This window comes from Bos indicus, chromosome 1 (assembly GCF_029378745.1).
Source record: "Bos indicus isolate NIAB-ARS_2022 breed Sahiwal x Tharparkar chromosome 1, NIAB-ARS_B.indTharparkar_mat_pri_1.0, whole genome shotgun sequence".
NCBI classification, from domain to species: Eukaryota; Metazoa; Chordata; class Mammalia; order Artiodactyla; family Bovidae; genus Bos; species Bos indicus.
Window position 1 is genome coordinate 70,548,573 of NC_091760.1, and position 22,274 is coordinate 70,570,846.

The 22,274-nt window shown below is 40.3% G+C and overlaps 1 protein-coding gene across 2 annotated transcripts in view; it reads right to left on the minus strand.

Moving 5' to 3' along the window:
- The window catches only part of SNX4 (sorting nexin 4), a 53,114-nt gene extending 35,978 nt beyond the window's left edge, over nt 1-17,136 (minus strand). Inside the window, exons 1-2 of one of the 2 annotated variants that reach the window (XM_019956972.2) lie at nt 16,958-17,136; nt 4,968-5,089 (exon numbers count right to left, since the gene is read on the minus strand). In XM_019956972.2, the coding sequence (XP_019812531.1) occupies nt 4,968-5,089; nt 16,958-17,098 (263 nt within the window). In that variant the 5' untranslated portion in view covers nt 17,099-17,136. The remainder of the gene's footprint in view (nt 1-4,967; nt 5,090-16,957) is intronic. The other variant, XM_070788825.1, reaches the window with a different exon arrangement.
- Between the last annotated feature and the right edge of the window lie 5,138 nt (nt 17,137-22,274).

Below are 22,274 nucleotides of genomic sequence, written 5' to 3' on the forward strand. Positions count from 1 at the left end.
GATTATTCAAAATCATTACCAACAGAGCCCAAATCTTGCTAAAAAGTAGATAAATATAGCCTATAGGCAGTACATCTAAAGGCTGTTAGAAGAGCTGCTACAAGTTGTTTTCACTTGGTTTTATTTCAAAGGCCACAAAAACAAGTCAGCAGAAGCCACCTAAAAGCATAGAAAAGACTTTCTTTGGACCACAAAACTACCCCATTTATCCAATCATTTAACAAATATTTAATACCACATAAGAGATATAAGCATCTGAATGCAGAGTTCCAAAGAACAGTAAGAAGAGGTAAGAAAGCCTTCCTCAGCAATCAATGCAAAGAAATAGAGGGAAACAACAGAATGGGGAAGACTAGAGATCTCTTCAAGAAAATTAGAGATACCAAGGGAATATTTCATGCAAAGATGGGCTGGATAAAGAACAGAAATGGTATGGACCTAACAGAAGCAGGAGATATTAAGAAGAGGTGGCAAGAATACACAGAAGAACTGTACAAAAAAGATCTTCATGACCAAGATAATCCCAAGAGCCAGACATCCTGGAATGTGAAGTCAAGTGGGCCTTAGAAAGCATCACTACGAACAAAGCTAGTGGAGGTGATGGAATTCCAGTTAAGCTATTTCAAATCCTCAAAGATGATGCTGTGAAAGTGCTGCACTCAATATACCAGCAAATTTGGAAAACTCAGCAGTGGCCACAGGACTGGAAAAGGTCAGTTTTCATTCCAATCCCAAAGAAAGGCAATGCCAAAGAATGCTCAAACTACCGCACAATTGTACTCAACTCACACACTAGTAAAGTAATGCTCAAAATTCTCCAAGCCAGGCTTCAGCAATACGTGAACCGTGAACTTTCAGATGTTCAAGCTGGTTTTAGAAAAGACAAAGGAACCAGAGATCAAATTGCCAACATCCGCTGGATCATGGAAAAACCAAAAGAGTTCCAGAAAAACATCTATTTCTGCTTTATTGACTATGCCAAAGCCTTTGACTGTGTGGATCACAATAAACTGTGGAAAATTTTGAAAGAGATGGGAATACCAGACCACCTGACCTGCCTCTTGAGAAACCTATATGCAGGTTAGGAAGCAACAGTTAGAACTGGACATGGAGCAACAGACTGGTTCCAAATAGGAAAAGGAGTAAGTCAAGGCTGTATATTGTCACCCTGTTTATTTAACTTCTATGCAGAGTGAAGTGAAGTGAAAGTCGCTCAGTCGTGTCTGACTCTTTGCGACCCCGTGGACTGTAGTCTACCACACTCCTCCGTCCATGGGATTTTCCAGGCAAGGGTACTGGAGTGGGTTACAATTTCCTTCTCCAGAGGATCTTCCTGACCCAGGGATCGAACCCAGGTCTCCCACATTGTAGGCAGACACTTTACCATCTGAGCCACAAGGGAAGTCAGGAGAGTACATAATGAGAAACACTGGGCTGGAAGAAGCACAAGTTGGAATCAAGATTGCCGGGAGAAATATCAATAACCTCAGATATGCAGATGACACCACCCTTATGGCAGAAAGTGAAGAGGAACTAAAAAGCCTCTTGATGAAAGTGAAAGAGGAGAGTGGCAAAAGTTGGCTTAAAGCTCAACATTGAGAAAACTAAGATCATGGCATCCGGTCCCCACTTCATGGGAAATAGATGGGGAAACAGTGGAAACAGTGTCAGACTTCATTTTTGGGGGCTCCAAAATCACTGCAGATGGTGACTGCAGCCATGAAATTAAAAGACGCTTCCTCCTTGGAAGAAAAGTTATGACCAACCTAGATAGCATATTCAAAAGCAGAGACATTACTTTGTCAACAAAGGTCCATCTAGTCAAGGCTATGGTTTTTCCAATGGTCATGTATGGATGTGAGAGTTGGACTGTGAAGAAAGCTGAGCGCCGAAGAATTGATGCTTTTTAACTGTGGTGTTAGAGAACACTCTTGAGAGTCCGTTGGACTGCAAGGAGATCCAACCAGTCTATTCTAAAGGAGATCAGCCCTGAGTGTTCTTTGGAAGGAATGATGCTAAAGCTGAAACTCCAGTACTTTGGCTATCTCATGCGAAGAGTTGACTCATTGGAAAAGACCCTGATGCTGGGAGGGATTGGGGGCAGGAGGAAAGGGGGACAACAGAGGATGAGATGGCTGGATGGCATCACCGACTCGATGGACCTGAGTTTGAGTGAACTCCGGGAGTTGGTGATAGACAGGGAGGCCTGGTGTGCTGTGATTCATGGGGTCACAAAGAGTCGGACATGACTGAGCGACTAAAATGAAGTGAACTGAAGTGGTTTCACATGCAACATTTAAATTAAATTTAACCGTTTAAACCATTTCATTTGACTAAGTATATAGGATCTTTAGCCCTGCTTTACAAATTAGAAGAATTAAGACATCATATAGCTTCCCAGGACAAAAGCTTTCTTACCTATTAATACATACAATATTCTTACCTATTTTAAAAGGGTTCATACTTTATGAACAGGAAAACATAAAAATCTCTGGAAAAATTAAAATCAATGACCTTAGCCTTATTAATTTTAGCCTATTAAACTGTAACACAATAGGCAACTGCTAAACTGACTTTCTTCTTGTGTCCACAGAAGAGATGAGCTATGTGATAAAGTTGAACTTTTAGTCAATGTCAAGGCTCAACAATATTCATAGTGTCCAAGATACTGTGCATAACACTGAATTACAGCAAGAATTCTACATGACCAAAATAATAAATTCCAGGGTTCTGTGGTTGCTGAAGGTCAGTTATAGTACTGACAAAATAATCTATTTATAAACAGTATCTATAAACAGTATTTCTCAAAGTGGACGTGTATATGATATGGGATAGGCAAGAATTTAAGACAGGGAAAACACAAGTCATAAAGAAGAAAGATAAATTTGACTACCTTAAAATGTAAAGCTTTTGTATTTGAAAGATAAAACTATGGTCCATGGCTCATTTGCTTCAAAAACACTTGGAACTTAAGCTTAAAATGTGTTAATTCCTGGACCCCACTCAAAATTCTGTAGCTTAACAAATTTTCCAAGTGATTCCTATATATTTTAAAGTTTAAGAATCACTGTTTTAAAATAAATGAAATATAAGTGTGAAAGTCAACTGAATATCTTTTATGTACCACATTATTTACTGATGATTCACTTAGATATTTATCCAGAGACTGCAAGGAGATCCAACCAGTCCATTCTGAAGGAGATCAGCCCTGGGATTTCTTTGCAAGGAATGATGCTAAAGCTGAAACTCCAGTACTTTGGCCACCTCGTGCGAAGAGTTGACTCATTGGAAAAGACTCTGATGATGGGAGGGATTGGGGGCAGGAGAAAGGGACGACAGAGGATGAGATGGCTGGATGGCATCACTGACTCAATGGACATCAGTCTCAGTGAACTCCGGGAGTTGGTGATGGACAGGGAGGCCTGGCGTGCTGCAATTCATGGGGTCGCAAAGAGTCGGACACGACTGAGCTACTGATCTGATCTGATCTGATGGTCACTTCTAACTCCAACTTTTGAATTATAATTCTCTATTCATTTCAAAGTCAAGAGTAAACAACTATAATAAATAAAGAGTAAACAGCTATAAATTATTCCACATTATTGAAATCAAGAGGTTCTTCTAGCAGTAAAGCTAATCAACAGCTAATTTCATTGTTCAACTGGATGAAGAAACAGGCATATACTAAAAATATCCTTTTTAGCTTTAAGAATTTACTTAAAAAGCTAGAGCCAATACAAATTTCTAAAGTATGATATTTTAAAATAGCTAATTTAACTTAAAAAAAAACCTCTCATGGGATCATACTTTTTTTAAATTAACTTAAAAATCTCTCTGAAACATATGCATGTATGTACATAGGCAGGATACTTCCCTGACCCACCAGGCAAGGCCCTCTACTTTTCTATAAAAATATGAATTATACTTTTTTATTCATTTTTTTTATATTCCGGCCACACTGCACAGCATGTGAGATCTAATTCCCCAACCAGGGATCAAACCTGCACACCTCGCACTGGAAGCACAGAGTCTTAATGGACTACCAGGGAAGCCCCCCCTATTTGTTTTAACTGAAAGCATTTCTTCTCAGTTCACAGAAAGAAAAGAGCTTGTCAGTATAGTCTTTATATAAACTATTTATAATAAGCAAAATTCCCAGGTGGTGCAGTGGTAAAGAATCCACCTGCCAATGCAGGAGACGCAAGAGATGTGGGTTCGATCCCTAGGTCAGGAAGAGGTCAGGAAGAGGCCCTGGAGGAGGAAATGGCAACCCACTCCAGTATTCTTGCCTGGGAATTCCATGGACAGAGAAGCCTGGTAGGTCACAAAGAGTCAGACATGACCGCACACACACACACATCCTTTGCTTTTCTCTGGACAAACAGTTTAATTCATTTAACTTTTTCCTTATGAAGTAAAAGACTTTTCTGGTGAGTTTTTTAAATAAATAATTTTATTTGGGGCTGTGCTGAGTCTTCCCTGCTGTGTGGGCTTTTCTCTAGTTGCGGTGCACGGCGGCTTCTCTTGCTGTGGAGCACAGGCTCTAGGGGCCGGGCTTCAGTAGTTGTGGCCCGTGGGCTCAGAAGTCATGGCTCCCGAGCTCTCGAGCACAGACTCGGCAGTTGTGGCACATGAGCTTAGTTACTCTGAGGCACGTGGGATCTTCCCAAACCAGGGACAAACCCGTGTCTCCCGCATGGGCAGGCCTGTGATGTGGATGGGATCTGGATGTTACTTGACACTAAAGCAAGCATCAAGTAACATCCAGTAACCTTTATTCTCCCTCCAAAATTAATACATTCAAATTTAGCTACTAAGAGTACCAGAGTAAAAGAAAACCTTGTCACCTGTTAAAAAGTAAAGAAACTAAAAGACAATGACCTGTAAATGATTCCATTATACAACAGAATTTACATCAACAGCTACCAAAGCTTTTTCTAACCTCAGACATAATTCTCATCACTCACCTTGTTTCAATGAGGTAAGCAGTATATGTTTCCTGCATGTTCATGGCATTTCTTCCAGTTCGCTTTTCTGCTTCTGAAACACTAATTTCTATCTTCTTCAACGAAAAATTATTTTCTGTCATCTGAATAAAAATAGAACAACAAAAAACTTTTTAAATGATACTGAAAAAAAACCCAGCTATTATAATCAAATCCATTATTAGTACATATCTCAGGTTACTTTTTTATATCTCTTGCATTACTAGTGGTTGCTAAACGACATCAGCAAATGATATGCCTCTTTTTATCAGCATGTAGCACACTAAACTTTTCCAGGAGCTATTTTAGCAAGTGCCATAGATTTAATTATTAAAATGTAGGCATGATTATAGGAGAAAAAAATTAAAATAAAAAGTATACATATCATTTAAATGACCAAGAATAAATCTGTATAAAAATACGTAAGAAAAAATTTAAAAACACTGTTTATAAAGACGAATGATCCTCAATACTGACATCTTTTTATTTTACCAGTCAAATCAAATATAAAATGCTATATGACAAAACGTGAGATTTTCAGCTTTAAAAATTAAAGCTGAATTTTAAATTTTTTTAAAAGAAGGTTAATTTTTAAAAAGGAGCCATCACGTATTTGATCATAAATTTGCATAAACTTTTTGGCAGTGGTTAACAGGCTCCACTGTGAGATAGCAGGTTTTTCTTTTTTATAAATATTGCTTTTATTGATTTATTCATTTTTTATTGAAGTATAGTTGATTTACAATGTTGTCTTAGTTCCTGGTATACAGCAAAGATATTCTTTAATATATATTCTTTTTCATATTATTTGTGATTATAGTTTATTACAGGATAATGAATAGAGTTCCCTGTGCTATACACAGGACCCTGTCTATCTGAGACAGCAGGTTTTAAGAACAGGAAACCTCTTTCTTTTCTTGCTAGATCATCCCCAGGTCTGTATCAAACAACATCACTTGGTGGTTCACAGATTCTTTGTGCCACTGAAGAAAGAAAGTCAAAGTGAAGTCGCTCAGTCCTGTCCAACTCTTTGCGACCCCATGGTCTGTAGCCCACCACGCTCCTCCATCCACGGGATTTTCCAGGCAAGAGTACTGGAGTGGGTTGCCATTTCCTTCTCCAGAGGATCTTCCCAACCCAGGGATCAAATCTGGGTCTCCTGCATTGTAGGCAGACACTTTACCTTCTGAGCCACCAGGGAAGTCCTGCCACTGAAGAAGCGTCTTGAATACACCCAAACTAGCTCCAAGTTTAAACAAGAAAGACACAGTGAGGCCATGCGATAACTGCTGTGCTTTTCTTTTTGTTCCCTTGCTTTTTTTTTCTCCCTGAACTTTCAAAGTTCAGAGGTGGATTCTAATTAAAAAGCATTGTATTGTATTAAAACTGGGGGTGGTTTGTGAAGAAGAGATATAAGTAAAAAGATGGATATACCAACAAGTTAAAAGAAAAAGCAGTATGCAATAAAAATCCATGATACTTTACACAGGAAATTAAAGCTATGTGCTATGAAGACAGAATAAGCTATGTGACAATACCCAAAATTGAATCAGTGATGAATCAAGACGACATGCTTAGAAAGTACCCCAAAAACGCTGAAGAATAATAGATGTAAAAATGCTAAAAGAAAATAAAGGACAGAGAACTAAAAATGAACCCAAAACAAAACTACTCTGTTGCCAAACAAGACAATTTTATAAAATGTAAGTTTTACGTCCAGGTATTAAAAGAGAAAATAAGAGAGAAAAACCATTCAACTAAAAGAAAGCTCAAGAAATTACATAAGCATAAACCACCCAACATCAGGATGATGAAGCCCTCACTGGCTGAGATTATACATATAAAACATTTTGGCCCACAGCCAAGCACTGATTTATCATCATGTACTACACTGAAAAATTCTCTGAATTCTAGAATCAAAACTGATAAAACAAATTATTTCCCACCAAAAAGATAGTGCACATGAATCATAAATTTACCCCATTATGCCATCCAAATAATTACACAGAAGGGAAAAATAAAAGTATAAAATCAACTATCATAAAAACTAAAGATATCAGCAGGGATTGGTAGATGATATAAAATTGCTAATACTGTCATACTAAAGTACAAACAGTGCCAAGAATAGCATAACTAATGTTAAAAGGACACATTCAAAAGATTTAGAAATGGATAAACTTGATGACTGGAAGATGAGACTAGGAGTGTGTTTTAAAGAGAGAGAGAATATTTTATGTATTTACCTTAAATTGAAGTACAGTTGATTTACAATGTTGTATTGGTGAAACACAATGCTTTAGATGTATTAAAGTGGACTTCTCATCAGAGTAAAGAACATCATTAAAGAATGATGCTACACTTGTATCCTATACTTACATTCAAAGAATAACATCCCAAATGTAGATGCTTGATAGGTGAATCACTACTTCCTACCTGACTTAAGACCAAATAAATATAAAAAAATGGACATATTTAAAAGGTTGATGAAATTTTTTATTTCAAGTCAATGAGCAAAAATCAATCTGTGTGCGTGTGTGCCAAGTTACTTCAGTCATGCCCAATTCTGCGAACCTATGGACTATAGCCCACCAGGCTCCTCCATCCATGGGATATTCCAGGCAAGAATATTGGAGTGGGTTGTCATTCCTTTCTCCAATGAACTTTCCAACCCAGAGATCAAACCTAGGTCTCCTGCATTGCAGGCAGATTCTTTACCATCTAAGCCACCAGGCAAGCCCCCAAATCAATCTACTATAAGTTTTTAAAATATTGCAAGGACTTCCCTGGAGGCTCAGTGGATAAGAATCCATCTGCCAATGCAGAGGACACGGGTTCGATCCTTGGTCCAAGAAGACTCTACATGCTGCGGGGCAACTAGACCTGTGTGCCACGACTACTGAGCCCGCGCTCTAGAGCCCTCAAATTGCAACTACTGAAACCCATGTGCCCTAAAGCCTGTGCTCTGCAACAAGAGAAACCACAGCAATGAGAAGCCTGAAAACCACAAGAAGAGAACAGCACCTGCTTGTCACAACTAGAAGAAAGCCCATGCCCGCAATGAAAATCCAGTGCAGCCATAAATGAATAAATAATGCTGAAACAGTGAAACAGTAAAAGCAAGCATAAGACAGGTTAATAGTGATAAAAGGAATGATAAGAAACTATTGATTCAATAACTGAATGATTACTGAGTATCTACAGTGCCAGTCATTAGGAATGGGAAGATAACTGAGACAAAGTGCTTGAGTTCAGTGGTTCAAAGTGCAGAGTTCAGTGGTTGAGTTTGCTTGAGGAAATCTCACCATCCAGAAAAGTGAAAATGATGAAAGATAATTTTTTTAAAAAAGGAAAATGAAGAATCAATGCTTAAATTATAGTTCTTAAAGAAGAAATTGGAGGAAACAGAACAGAAATAATAATCACCAGTATAATAAAAAAGAAACCAACAAAAATTCTTTCTGGATTGAAAAATATTTCTACAGCTCCAAATTGAAAGGCATGTGGTCCATGTATAATAAATTAGAAAATTAAACATCTTCAGCATAAAGGAAAAAAATCCTAGAAAGATTAAGACAGGAAAATAAAAAGCACAATCACTACCAAAGAATAAAGACCAGATTTGCCCTAGATTTCACAATAATATAAAGTCCAAATGACAAAGGAGCATCATGCATATAGAATGCTTGAAATATTATAAAAATACTAACACACTGTTCCTTTAAAGATAACTCTATCCAGAAGGGATTTTTGTGGTGTTGTTTTTTTTGTAGAAACTGATGCTCTGTTCCTACAATTTATATGGAAATACAAAGGACCTAAAATAGCCAAAATAGTTTTGAAAAATAACAAGTTGCAGGATCTATACTATCTCGTTTCAAAATTTATTAAAAAGCTAAACTAATCAAGACAGTGGGGACACTGGCAGGATAGGCTTAGACATCAATGGATCAATGGAACAGAACTGAGAATCCAGAAATAAACCCTTATATTTAAGGTCAAGTGATTTTAATAAACACACCAAGGCAATTCAACAGGGAGAGTCTTTTCAACATATAGAGCAGGGGCAACTGAGTAGCCACAGACCAAGGAAAAAACCCCAGAACTAGACCCTTTACTCACATTGTACATAGAAATTAACTCAAAATGGTTTACATACTCAGATGTAAAAGCAAAACCTGGGGAATTCCCTGGCAATCCAGTGGTTAGGATTCATATGCTTTCACCACCAAGGACCCAGTTTCCATCCCTGGTCAGAGAACTAAGATCCCATAAGCCATCTGGGGAAGGTCAAAAAAAAGACAAAACATGATCCTGGGATAAGCAAAGCGTTCTTATAAGCACAATCTATAAAAGAAAAACAAAAACAAAAACCTGATCTCCTAGTCTTCATCAAAATTGAAAACTATTGCTAAACTTTCAAAGATAACATTAAGAAAAAGTAAAAAGTCATGGCCCAGGGGAAATATCTGCAAATCTCATTATTTGATTAAAAAAACAAATATCCAGACTAACTGAACAACATGTGCTTATGTGCTCAGTCGTGTCCGACTCTGCGACCCCATGGACTATATATAGCCCACAAGGCTCCTCTGTAGATGCAATCTTCTAGGCAAGATAAAGCAAGTTGCCATTTCCTACTCCAGAGAATCTTCCCAAGCAGGGATCAAACCTGTGTCTCCTGCACTGGCAGGCAGATTCTTTACCACTAAGCCACGCAGGAAGCACCTTCAATAAAAAGAAACACCACCCATTTTTAATAAGCAAAAGACCTGAATAGAATTTCACCAAAAAAGACATACAAATGGAAATAAGCACATGAAAAGATGTTCAACACCATCAGTCATTTAAAAAATGCAAATTAAAACCACTTCACATCCCCTAGAATGGTTATAATCCGAAAGACAGACACTGCCAAGTACTGGCAGGGATGTGGAGAAAAGTGAGCCTCGTAATTGCTGGTGGTAATGTTAAATGGTACAGCCCCTTGGGAAAAGAGTGGCAGTTTCTTAAAACAAAAAGTTAAAATTTACCATATAACCCAGCAATTATACTGCTACAAATTTAACTCAAGAGAAATGTAAACATACATCCACACAAAGACTTGAATGTGAATGAATATTCATCACAGCAATAATATTCATAATATAAAAGCTGAAAATAACTTGCATCAAATGGTGAATAAACAAAAAGTGATACATCCATACAACTGAATGCTATTCAGTAATAAAAAAAAATCAGAAAAGTTCGAAAACTAGGTTGTAGTGATGGCGGTGCAATTCTGTGAATCTAACTCTGAGACCCCCATGGACTGTAGCCGGCCAGGCTCCTCTGTCCATGCAATTCTCCAGGCAAGAATACTAGAGTGGGTTGCCATTTCCTTCTCCAGGGGATCTTCCTGACCCAGGGATTGGACCCAGGTCTTCTGCATTGCAGGAAGATTCTTTACATCTGAGGCACCAGTGAAGCCCTTACTACAAATTACTGAATTTATATACTTACAGAGTGAATTTTATGGTGTATAAATCATATCTTAATAAAGTTTAAAAAATAAAACCCATCAGTCCATAATGAAACAGACAAGTAAATAGAAATTTTGATGAGGAACAAAGTATTTTTCTAGTTTCAAAGTATGTCTTCACAAAACGAGATCAGATTTGTAGTTACCAGACGCAGGGGATGGGGAAAAAAGAAACTGGATCAAAGAATCAAAAGGTACAAAGTTATAAAGAGTACTAGGGATATAACGTACAACATGATAAATTAACACTGATGTATGTTATTTATGAGAATTGTTAAGAGAGTAAACCTTAAGCATTCTCGTCACAAGAAAAAAATGTATTTTTTCTATTTCTTAATATTGTATCTATATGAGATGATGGACATTCATTTCATGATGAATGTAAGTCCAATCACTATACTGTATGCCTTAAACATATATAGTTGTGTATGCCAATTAGACCTCAATAAAACAGGAAGAAAAAAAAAAAGTATACCCCAGAAAGTTAATCACAAAGAAGAAAAGAGAACTTTATATTGGAGAAGACTAGCAGAGAAAGTGATCAAACCTGAATCATGTGCAAACTGGTAAGAAGCAATTAGAAGAACACAGCATCATATTAGTGGCAATTTCTGCCAAAGAAGCACAACCTGAATTTAACCATGAGAAAACATCAGGCAAACCCAAACTGAAGGGCATTCTACAAAAATAACTGGTTGCTAATATAGAAAAGGGTCAAAGTCATGAAAGCAAAGACCAAGAAACACTTTCAGATGGGAGGAGACTAAAGAGACAATGCAACTAGATGTAATACTTGAGGCTGGACTGAATTATTTTGTTCTATTGGTACAACTGGCAAAACTTACATGAAGTCTGAGGATTAGATAATAATAATTTATCAATGCTTTTGATAGAAGCTCTGTGATTATACAGAATGTCCTTTTTTGCCCTTGAAATATATACTAAATGTTCTGGGGATGAGATAAACAGCAGTTTATTCTCAAATATTTCAAGGGAAACAATTCTTTGTACTGTACTTGCTTATAAATTTGAGATCATTTCTATAAATTACTTCAAAAAATTTAATGGCATTACATTTACATAAATAATATGTCTCAATTATGTCTTGGGGAAGAAAAAAAGACATGCCTTCAAAATCATTATAGAGGATAAAACCAAAGAAACTATGGTCCACAAAGGAAAATCCAAAACCAGAAACCAAAATAAGAAAGCATAAACTATAACAGAAAAAAATCAGCTAAAAATGGAGTTAGTTAAGATAATAAATGTAGGGGCTTTAAATGTAGGGGCTTCCCTGGTGGTCCAGTGCTTAAGAATTCGCCTTTCAATGCAGGGGCACAGATTCAATCCCTGGTCAGGAAGCTAAGATCCCACAAGCTTTGTGGCCAAAAAACAAAAAACAAGTAATACTGTAAAAAAAATCAGTAAAGACTTCAAAAATAGTCCACATTAAAAAAAAAATTTTTTAATAAAAAATAGATAATAAATGCAAATATCTTATTTCCCATGGTCTTCCCTGGTCATTCAGTGGTAAAGAATCCACCTGCAATGCAGGAGACACAGGTTCAATTCGTGGACTGGATGACCCCTTGTAGAAGGAAATGGCAACCCACTCCAGTATTCTTGTCTGGGAAATCCCATGGTCACAGAAGCCTGGTGGGCTAAAGTCCCTGGGGTCAGAGTCAGCCATGACTGAGTTGAAACAATGCTTATGTATACAAGTACATGGGTTCTGACTATGATGTAAAAACGTATTCTGCACCATGAGTTGCCTTCAAAAGGTAACTGAGAGCTGCTGAAGTAGAAAGTGAGGAAAGCAATTCTTGAGAATTATTTAATAACTTGCTGTGTCGGGTGTGCTTAGTCGCTCAGTCATGTCTGACTCTTTGCGACCTCCGTGTCTGTAGCCCGCCAGGCTCCTCTATCCTTGGGGATTCTCCAGGCAAGAATACTGGAGGGGGTTGCCATGCCCTCCCCTTCAGATCTTCCCGACTGAGGGACTGAACCGGGTCTACTGCGCTGCAGGCGGATTCTTCACCAGCTGAGCCACCAGGGAAGCCCTAAACTTTCTGTAACTCTGCCTATGCACTTCCTTTTTCATATTATCTTTACCATATATGTCTCAAACCTTCCTCCACTCCCTTCTGGACCCCTCCACTGAGCTTTCTGCTGCCAACCTGTGAAGGAACTAACAGTGTACAGGCATTGTTCAAGCAATGGTTGCTCAAGCCCTCTTAGCCCCAGAAGCACTCAGAGGCCTAAAGAACCCTCCCTACAAAAGAGAGACACTGAATCCCTCAGGAAGCAGTTCTCTGAGCAAATACTGTTAACTGCCATCTCAGTGGAATCTTCCAGCCCAAAAAAAGCAGCATTTTTACTCCCATTCCCTTGCTGCGTCCTCGCCAGGACTGATTGCTACTCTCTTGAAGATTGTGGTCCTCCCTCATTCTTCATATTCTAAACTTCTTTAAATAAAACCGACAATACTTAAAAAAAAAAATACACTCTTCCTCGTAAGGAAAAAGTACAGAGAGAAAGAAAGAAAGAAAGGGAAACTTCTAACTAGACATTGGAAAGGAAGAGGATGAAGACTCACAGAAACAAAAACAAGAGAATAGAGTTTACAACAGAATTTAAAGACTGTTAAAATCAGTGATGTTTAAAACTGGAAAACATCTGCAACCTTGGCAGTGCTTGTTTCTACCATCCCTCGGTGTAGGGCAACTAGCACAATTTACTCTCCAACCAAAATGGAGAGTCAAAAATAAGGCTGATGAGGCTTTTTGTCATTTCTGCACACTATCTGTATAGATGCTTTTATGGTGAAAAAGTCATTGATAAGTCAACACATTATTCAGAGCTCTTTTCTTCTTAAAATAACAACTTAAATCTTAATAAAACAAAAAAATATTTAAGTATAGTATTTTACAATTTACAAGATTATTTTTAATCTTTTTTTTTCTTTTTTGGTCGGGGGTGGGGGGTGCAGGGAGTGAAGCTTCATGGTTTCATGAACAGAGCACTGATGTCAAAGCCACGAGGACCTGGGCCCAAATCCCAGCCATGTCACCAGTTTGTGACTTTGGCCAAATCACTTCTCTCAGAGCCTCTGCTTCCTTATCTCTGTATGTCTTTTATGTCTTTTGGGAGTAATTTTGAAAATTAAATGAAAAGTAGAGCCTCACAGTGTCTAGCACAAACAAATGTAATTTACCTGTCTGCCCAGACCACATTCCTATCTACCAGTAACAGTAGCAATGTGGCTATGGCTACTGCAATACTTCTCAACTGAGGATGGATTAGAGTGGAAGAGGGGATAGAAACAGGAAAAGGAGTAGATCTTCTGAGACTGCAGGGGACAATATATAGAGTGTATGTGAATGCACGTGTGTGTGTTGATAAGCTCCAGATGATTCTGAAATATTTGTCCAAATGGCTTGTATTTCTAAAAATTACTAAATTATCTCTATAAATTACTAAATCATTGTTTGAGGAAACCCTAAGTTTGGGCAGTCTCGAATGGTCTCTTACAACACATTTAAAAGTCAGGTAATATTATATAACTACAACTCTTACTGTATGATGGCATCTTTGGGATTTCAAATATCTTAAACCAAACACAGGTTTTTTATTTTAAATGAGATATGTATAATCACTTAACACAAATGGATTTTATACTATAGTTGCAACTTCATATTAATTATCCAAAGGCTTTCACAAAAAAAAATTACCAAAATGTTCAGTCATAATCAATATTAAACTCATGATGCAGCTAACAAAATATATGATTCTTACCCTTTGAAACAATCTAAAATCGCTTTAACACATATCCATATGGTTGGCAAGTAACTTAAAGCCTGAAAATATTAAGTGCTGATAAGGATAGACAGCAGCAGGCACTACTGATGTGAATACAAACTGGTATGTTCACTCTAGAAAACAACTTGGCACTACTTACTATACTACACTGCTGTCCAGGTGGCACACTGCTAAGGAATCTGCCTGCCGATGCAAGAGACGTGGGTTCAATCCCTGGGTAGGGAAATCCCTTGAAGTAGAAAACAATAATCTGCTCCAATATTCTTGCCTAGAATATTCTTGCCTAGAAAATTCTAGTGGGCTACAGTCCATGGGGTCGCAAAGTCAAACATGACTGAGTGGCTGACAGCGCGTGCGCACGCGCACACACACGCGCACACACACACACACACACACACACACACACACTCTTCTATGTCTTATGCTGCTGCTGCTAAGTCGCTTCAGTCGTGTCCGACTCTGTGCGACCCCATAGACGGCAGCCCACCAGGCTCCTCTGTCCCTGGGATTCTCCAGGCAAGAACACTGGAGTGGGTTGTCATTTCCTTCTCCAATGCATGAAAAGTGAAAAGTGAAAGTGAAGTCGCTCAGTCGTGCCCGACTCTTAGCGATACCATGAACTGCAGCCCACCAGGCTCCTCCATCCATGGGATTTTCCAGGCAAGAGTACTGGAGTGGGGTGCCATTGCCTTCTCCGTGTCTTATGCTATCACCCTATAATCCAGCAATTCCACTGTTAAGTTTACAGACACTTGCACTACGTATTTCTTACATGTAAGAAGTTCATAGTGGTAGTAATCTTTCAGAAACAGCAAGAATCTTGAAACAACCCTAATGTCTGTAAAATGAGGAAAAGAGAAATCAACTGTAGAATACCTACAAAATGGTATACATAGTCTCATGACTATAAAAACAAACTAAGTTACATTTTGGGTGAATCCCCAAAACAGTATAGAGCAAAAAAAGGAAGTCATAGTAAAACTAGTTTGATTATGTAAATTTCAAAATGAAGTAAAATTAAACAACATGTTCTTTAGGGACATTTACATTTATATGTATATTTAAAGCTAGAAAACTGTTAATACAAAATTCAGAATATAATTACTTCTATGGTCGAGGGAGCAGATGTAACATAGGAGAATATACACAGGTTTCAAAGAAACTGATTTTTACTTTGTGAGACTCTTCTCTGCATTAATTATATACTTCATGATAAAAGTTTTTTGAAGAAACAGAAAAACTAAGTCACAAATGGAATCTGCATTAAAAAAGCAATTCATGTAAGAGTCAAGTTTATGGACTACAGAATACACACACTGCTCTCACATTTAATATAAGATACCTCTCCACAAATAATTCTATAATTTAGGAAGAAAATAAATGAAAAACTTAAAATTCACCCACAGAAGTTTTCATGCTATCCTATATACCTCGACATTTCCCCTAAGTAGGCAAAACCTTGAACTCCTAGCTAGTTAAAATAGCTAGTGGTGAAGTGTTGAACTTCAACTAGTGTTGAAATTCCTAGCTAGTTGTCTTTCTAGTTACAGTCAGCAAACAACTTTTAACTTTTCTTTATCCATTTATCACAAGGATGGGCAGTTTTATATTGAGAACTTGTTTCAGAAAAAAATAATCAAAATGGATGAGCACTGCACAGGCTCATTAGGGCGGTCTGATGATAAATACTCGACTGAGTTTCCGAATCACTTTATTTAACATGGTCTACTCATCTTGCATTATGCGTGAAAACACTTTGGAATGAAAGTAATTACAAATATAAAATGATGCATTTTCTCCTTCTGTCAAGCAAATGAAAATCACTACCAAAGGAGCTTCACAATGCCAATAAATGGGATATCCATGACACATCTCCATTGGGAGATACAGCACTGACCCCCAAGTGATGAAATTACAAGTCAAATAAGAATTTGGATGGGGGGAGGTTCAAGAGGGAGGGGACATACGTATATTTACGTATGGCTGATTCACGTTCTTGTGTGACAGAAACCAACACAATACAGTAAAGCAATTTTATTATCCTCCAACTAAAAATATATTTAAAAACACACAAACAAAAAAATCTTTTTCACTTGTACCTTTTCTTGACTCTAACACTTTATTCCATCTCCCGATGGTGGCACCAAGCCAAACACCCTCGTGCCCCAAACTTGTTCCTCAAGTCCCCCATTCTCTTCTTTCTCAAACACCGCTGCCACCGCCCACGGTTAAGCCTACTCCTCCGCACAACTTACAGATGCGAGAAACATCAGCGTTCCTCTTCGGGTCCAACCTCCCGGGGTTCCCGACCCTGAAACCGCACTTGCCTCAGCCTGGAGCTTTCCGGGCCCCGCGCCCGCGCCTGCCGAGCCGCGCCCACAGAACCCCTCCGCTCCCTCGGCCGCGCCCTCTCCACCCTTCCTGCGGTCCCGCAGCCCTGGCGCTCGCCCCCTACTCAGAACCCCCTTTTCCCACCGAGCCTCCCCCACCTGACTGCACCCCGCTTCCCCGTCACCGCGGGGCCTCTCGGCCGAGCGAGCCCACCCGCGCGGTCAGCGTAAACCAGTCCATTCTGCCCTCTAGGCCGCGCCCCAGGCCGCGGGGGTGGGGGCCCTCTGCCACCCGTTCTCCTCACCGTGCCGTCCCCGGGGCCCTCGTCCCGGGCCCCCTTCGTTTCCTCACCAACCATGGACTCCAGCCCAGCGTCGGGGTGGCTCAGCGGCTCCAGCGGCGCGGGCTGCCAAAGCCGCTCAGGGTCGGGAGCTGCCTGCTCCATGGCTGCGGCTCAGCGCAGCGGACACACTGCGCCGGCGCCGCCTCGCCTGGCCCGCCCACCCACGGCCGCCGACCAGGCCCCGCCCCCTCTGCCTGCGGCCGCCCCGCCCCGCCGCGCCGCGCCTAGCTCTTGGCTGCGCAGGCTGAGAGCGCTCCAGGGCTTGGCCCGCAGTTGGGAATGGTACTTGGGAAGGGCGGGCCTGCGAGGAAAGTGGTCAGCTCCCGAGCCAGGAGACCCAGGAATCCGGGAGAACCGGTGGGGGAAAGACAGAAAGGCAAGGGGAAGGTGAAGACAGGGTGGGTGCTGGAACCACTCAGGTTGGTGATCACCTAAAGAAAACTTGAAATCAGTAGAAATCCGTGGCTGTGGTCTGACGGCTCCCTCTTGGCCTTTTATCTTGCCTGCCATCATTGGGTCCTTTTTGGCTCCACCCCCACCCCCTAAACACACACCCAGAAAGATCAGAGCCGCGTAACTCACTAATTTTCGGCAGGTTGAGTGACACAATCAGGAAAAGGTAAACACTTTTCTGAGAAAAGTGAAGCGCTTAACTGAAGCTGTGTTTGAGTTCTATCTTCAAGTGTTTCTTGAAGCCCTGGTGATATCTGATAATTTTCTGTAAACACTTCAGTTGAATTTTCGGAACCTGTTTCCTAGGCAAGCATTCACTATGATAACCTGCCGGGAAACACTCGCTGGGTGTACCAGATTGTGGTACTTTGTGGTACCTTGTATAGGAAGTCTGCTCATCAAGTTTTCAAGGAGAGAAACTGATCTTTCTGTCCAAATAACTTAGCTGTTCGAAGCGGTGACACGCACTTTTCTCCTCCTCCTGATACTTCTTTTGGCATGGTAGCGATTTTCCCATTCATCCCTAAAACCTCAGGTTATGTCCAAGTGCTAATATCACTTTGTTCATAAATCAGTTATGACCTTTCTCATACTTCTTTACAATTATTTATTTATGTCTGTCTGCCCCAACTAGACTTCAGACTCCTTTAAAGCAAGGACCCTATTGTATTATTTGTTCTCTCTTACCAAGCCTAGAACATTTACTCAATAAATGTTTAAAGGCATTTAGGACTTCCCTGGTAGTCCAGTGGTTAAGAATCCACCTTGCAGTGCAAGGGACACAAATCCAATCCCTGATCCAGGAATATCCCACATGCAGCACTGAGCCCCTGTGCTGTAACTACTGAAGCCCATATGCCTAGAGCCTTGCTCAACAAGAGAAGCCACTAATGAGAAGCCTGTGCACCACAACTAGAGAAAGCCCGTGTGCAGCAACAGAGACCCACCACTGCCAAATAAATAAGCAAAGCTTTAATGTTTCAAGGCATGGAAACAGTTTTTCAGGGAATATCCATGCTAGGCAAGTTCTTAGTTTTTGTGTGTGTGTGTGTGTGGCCTCACTGTGTGCCTTGTGGAATCTTAATTTCCCCGCCAAGGGTTGAAGAACCCCAGCCCTTCACAGTGGTAGTGCTGAGTCCTAACCACGGGACCACCAAGGAATTTCCAGGAACCATCTTTAAATCAGAAGACTTTATTAATTTACAGATATATTTTCAGGGACAGATTTGTATCTGTTAATTTTTGTCATTCAGTCGCTAAGTGGTGTTCAACTGAGACCCCATGGATTGCCACACGCCAGGCTCTTCTGTCCTTCACTGTCTCCAGGAATTTGCTCAGATTCATGTCCATTGAGTCAGTGTTGCTATCAAAGCATCTCATCGTCTGCTGCCCCCTTCTTTTACTTTCAGTCTCTCCAGGGTCTTTTCCAATGAGTCAGATCTTCTCATCAGGTGGCCAAATTATTGGAGTTTCAGCTTCAGCATCAGTTCTTTCAATGAATATTCAGAGTTGATTTCCTTTAGGATTGACTGATTTGATCTCCTTGCTGCTGTCCAAGGGACTCTCAAGAGTCTACACTAGCACCACAATTCAAAAGCATCAATTCTTCGGTGCTCAGCCTTCTTTATGGTCCAACTCTCACACCAGTATGTACTACTGGAAAAAACATAGCTTTGATTATATGGACCTTTGTCTGTATCTGTTATACTGTGCCTTTTTCCCAGTTTTGAGATACCCAGGAAACTAAGTCCTAGATCCACTGGGATAATTACTCTGGGCTGGTGATTTGAGCATCACACCTTGCACTGAGTAGTGTTAAAAAACCATAATTCAACTGAGTAAACTTTGAAGGTCAAGCGCCAGAGAATTGATGCTTTTGAACTGTGGTGTTGGAGAAGACTCTTGCGAGTCTCTTGGACAGCAAGGAGATCAAACCAATCAATCCTGAAAGAAATCAACCCTGAATATTCATAGGAAGGACTGATGCTGAATATCCAATACTTTGACCACCTGATTCAAAGAGCTGACTCACTGGAAAAGATCCTGATGCTGGGAAAGATTGAAGGCAGGATAAGAAGGGGATGACAGAGGACGAGATGGTTGGATGGCATCACCGACTCAATGGACATGAGTTTGAGCAAGCTCCAGGAGATTGTGAAGGACAGGGAAGCCTGGTATGCTGCAGTCCATGGGGTCGCAAAGAGTCAGACACAACTGAATGACTGAACAACAACAAACTTTGAGGATCTTTTTGGCTTTATTCAACAATTCATGGATCAGGCAGCATCCCATCTAAGCAGAGAGAAAGGCACTCCAATGAGCTGTACAAAGTGGAAGACTTAGGAGGGAACGAGGGCAAAGAAGTTATACCAGCAAAAACTGAATTGTTTGTGATAAGGACACATTCCTTTTGAGGATAGTAGTGTCTAAAGAACAAATTACCTCACTAGTGCTGACCAAGTAATTCCTGATTGACAAGTTTGATTCCATTTTGGGAAGAGCTCAAACTGTAATTAAGTTAAATATTAAGTCCCGTTTGATGACGTGGGGTTAACATAAGTGACCTGAGGCACCTTTCCTTGATTATGAAGGTAAAGTCACTGCACTGGCTAAAGTTTAGAAGAGCCTAAGACTAACTCAGTGGAGATTTCAGATGCTCCCCATTCTTCTGATTCAGATAGGAGGATATCTACCCCAGCACTTCCCTCGGGGGGTGCTTGAATGGGAAAATCTCAGGAGCAGGGTTATCTAGCCAGGGTGGTATAGTCACCTTCTATGTGGACACACTCCTCACCTCATCCAGCCAGAGGAACTTCAGTTTCTTACATCTGAATAGTATGATTTAAGCTCCCATTTTGTCATGGGTTTAATTGAACTCTGCTATTAGCCTGGGAACTCTGAACACCCATTCTTGTTCCACATCATCCAGGTTCTGTGCTTGCTCTCCAGGATTCTCCTCCTGTGTCTGGCCAACCCCTCAGGGTCTGTGAAGGTCATGTTCTTCTTCCTCTGAAACTATACCCTTCCTCTCCTTGACTAGCAACCAGCCCCAACCCCTCCCATCTCTCATTATAGTGTCATTGTGGGTGACATCTGCTTCATGTATTCTGAAGACGTATATTAGGCACATACAAACTTATGACTGTTGTGTATTTCTAATGGAATTGATCTTTTATCATGGAGAAGTGTCTCTGTCTACAGATACTCTGTGCACTAAGGCCCATTTTATCTTATATCAATATGGCCACACCAGGTATGTAATGCTTATTGTTTTGTTTGCATGGTAGATCTTTTTCCATTTTGTTATCTTCAACCTGTGTCTTTAAAGTGTTTCTTATAGACAGTGTAAGTGGGAGGGGGGAGTGGGGAGGAAGGCTGCGTTTGTGAGAAAATTTAAATTACCATGAATCAGTTTAAAACATTAATGTCTTAGATGGAATCTTCTACTTGGAACTTCTGGTATCGTTTGCCCCTTGCTGTGTGGACTGCCACAGGGGGACATTTTAAGTCACTAATCAGAGGTACAGCCCTCCTGAGGGGGATCCTATCCTTCTTCAGCCAACCACCCTCAAAAAGCAGTGGTTCCGAGGGCAGCAAAGCGAAGGGAAAGCCATGCTGTGAATGAGAACACTCAGGAATAGAATTAAGTGAGGGAGGGCAGGACGCAGGAGAGAGAGCATTATCTGGGATTTTACCTCTGCCTGAGAAGCAGTGTGTCCCAATACATGTTCAGAAAGGTGAACAAGAAACAGGCAAGAAATGGTTGTTGTGACTGATAACCTGTGGAGAGCTCTTCAATTGTTTTCTCCTAAACTATTTTGTCCTTTTTATGGACATCTATAGAACAATAGGGGACTTCCTGAATACTAAAAATAATTTTAAATATGTAAATTTATACTGAATGTACTTTGCCCTGTCTTTATTCTTTTTTCATCACTGTGTTCTGCTCCAGTTATTTCCATCAGTCTATCTTCCAGCTCACGTAACTGTTCTTCTGCCTCACTTACTCTGCTGTTGATTCCCACCAGTGTATTTTCAATCTCAATTATTGTGTTGTTGATTGTTTAATTTTTCTAGGTCCTTGTTAAAGAAGACTTTGTGTCTTTTTGATCCATGCCTCCATTTATCTTCTAGATTTTGGGTCATCTTTACTATCATTACTTTGAGTCCTTTTTCAGGTAGACTGCCTATTTCCCCTTCATTTGTTTGGTCTTGTGGGTTTTTACCATTTTTCTTCATCTGCTGCGTATTTCTCTTTCTTTGCATTTTGTTTAATTGACTGTGTTTGGGGTCTCCTTTCTGCAGACTGGAAGGTCACCATTGCTCTTAATTGTGGAGTCTGCCTGCCATGGGTGGGCTGGACTAGTGCCTTGTGAAGGTTTCCAGTTTGGGGGGCCTTGTGCCTGTGTTCTGATGGATGGGGCTGGATTTCATCTCTCTGGAAGGCAGTGCCATGGCCAGTAGTGTGTTTTGGGTGTCTATGGGTTCAGTATGGATTTGGGCAGCCTGTCTGCTAATATGCAAGGTTGTGATCCTGCTTTGCTGAAGGATTGGTGTGGGGCATTCAGCACTGGAGTTTGCTGGATTTTGGGTGGAACATGGTCTTAGTGTTGAGATGGAGGCCATTGGGAGGGCTATTGCCTATTAATTTTCCATGGGGTTAGGAGTTCTCTGGTAGTCCAAAGTCCTGGAGTCGAGTCTCCTGCCTCTGGGGTTCAGGCTCAACCCCTTAAGCAGCATCAAGACTTCACAGGGCACGCAGCACAGAAGACAAAACACCTAGACTAATGGAGAAACAATTCTCAACATCCAAGATCACCCAAAG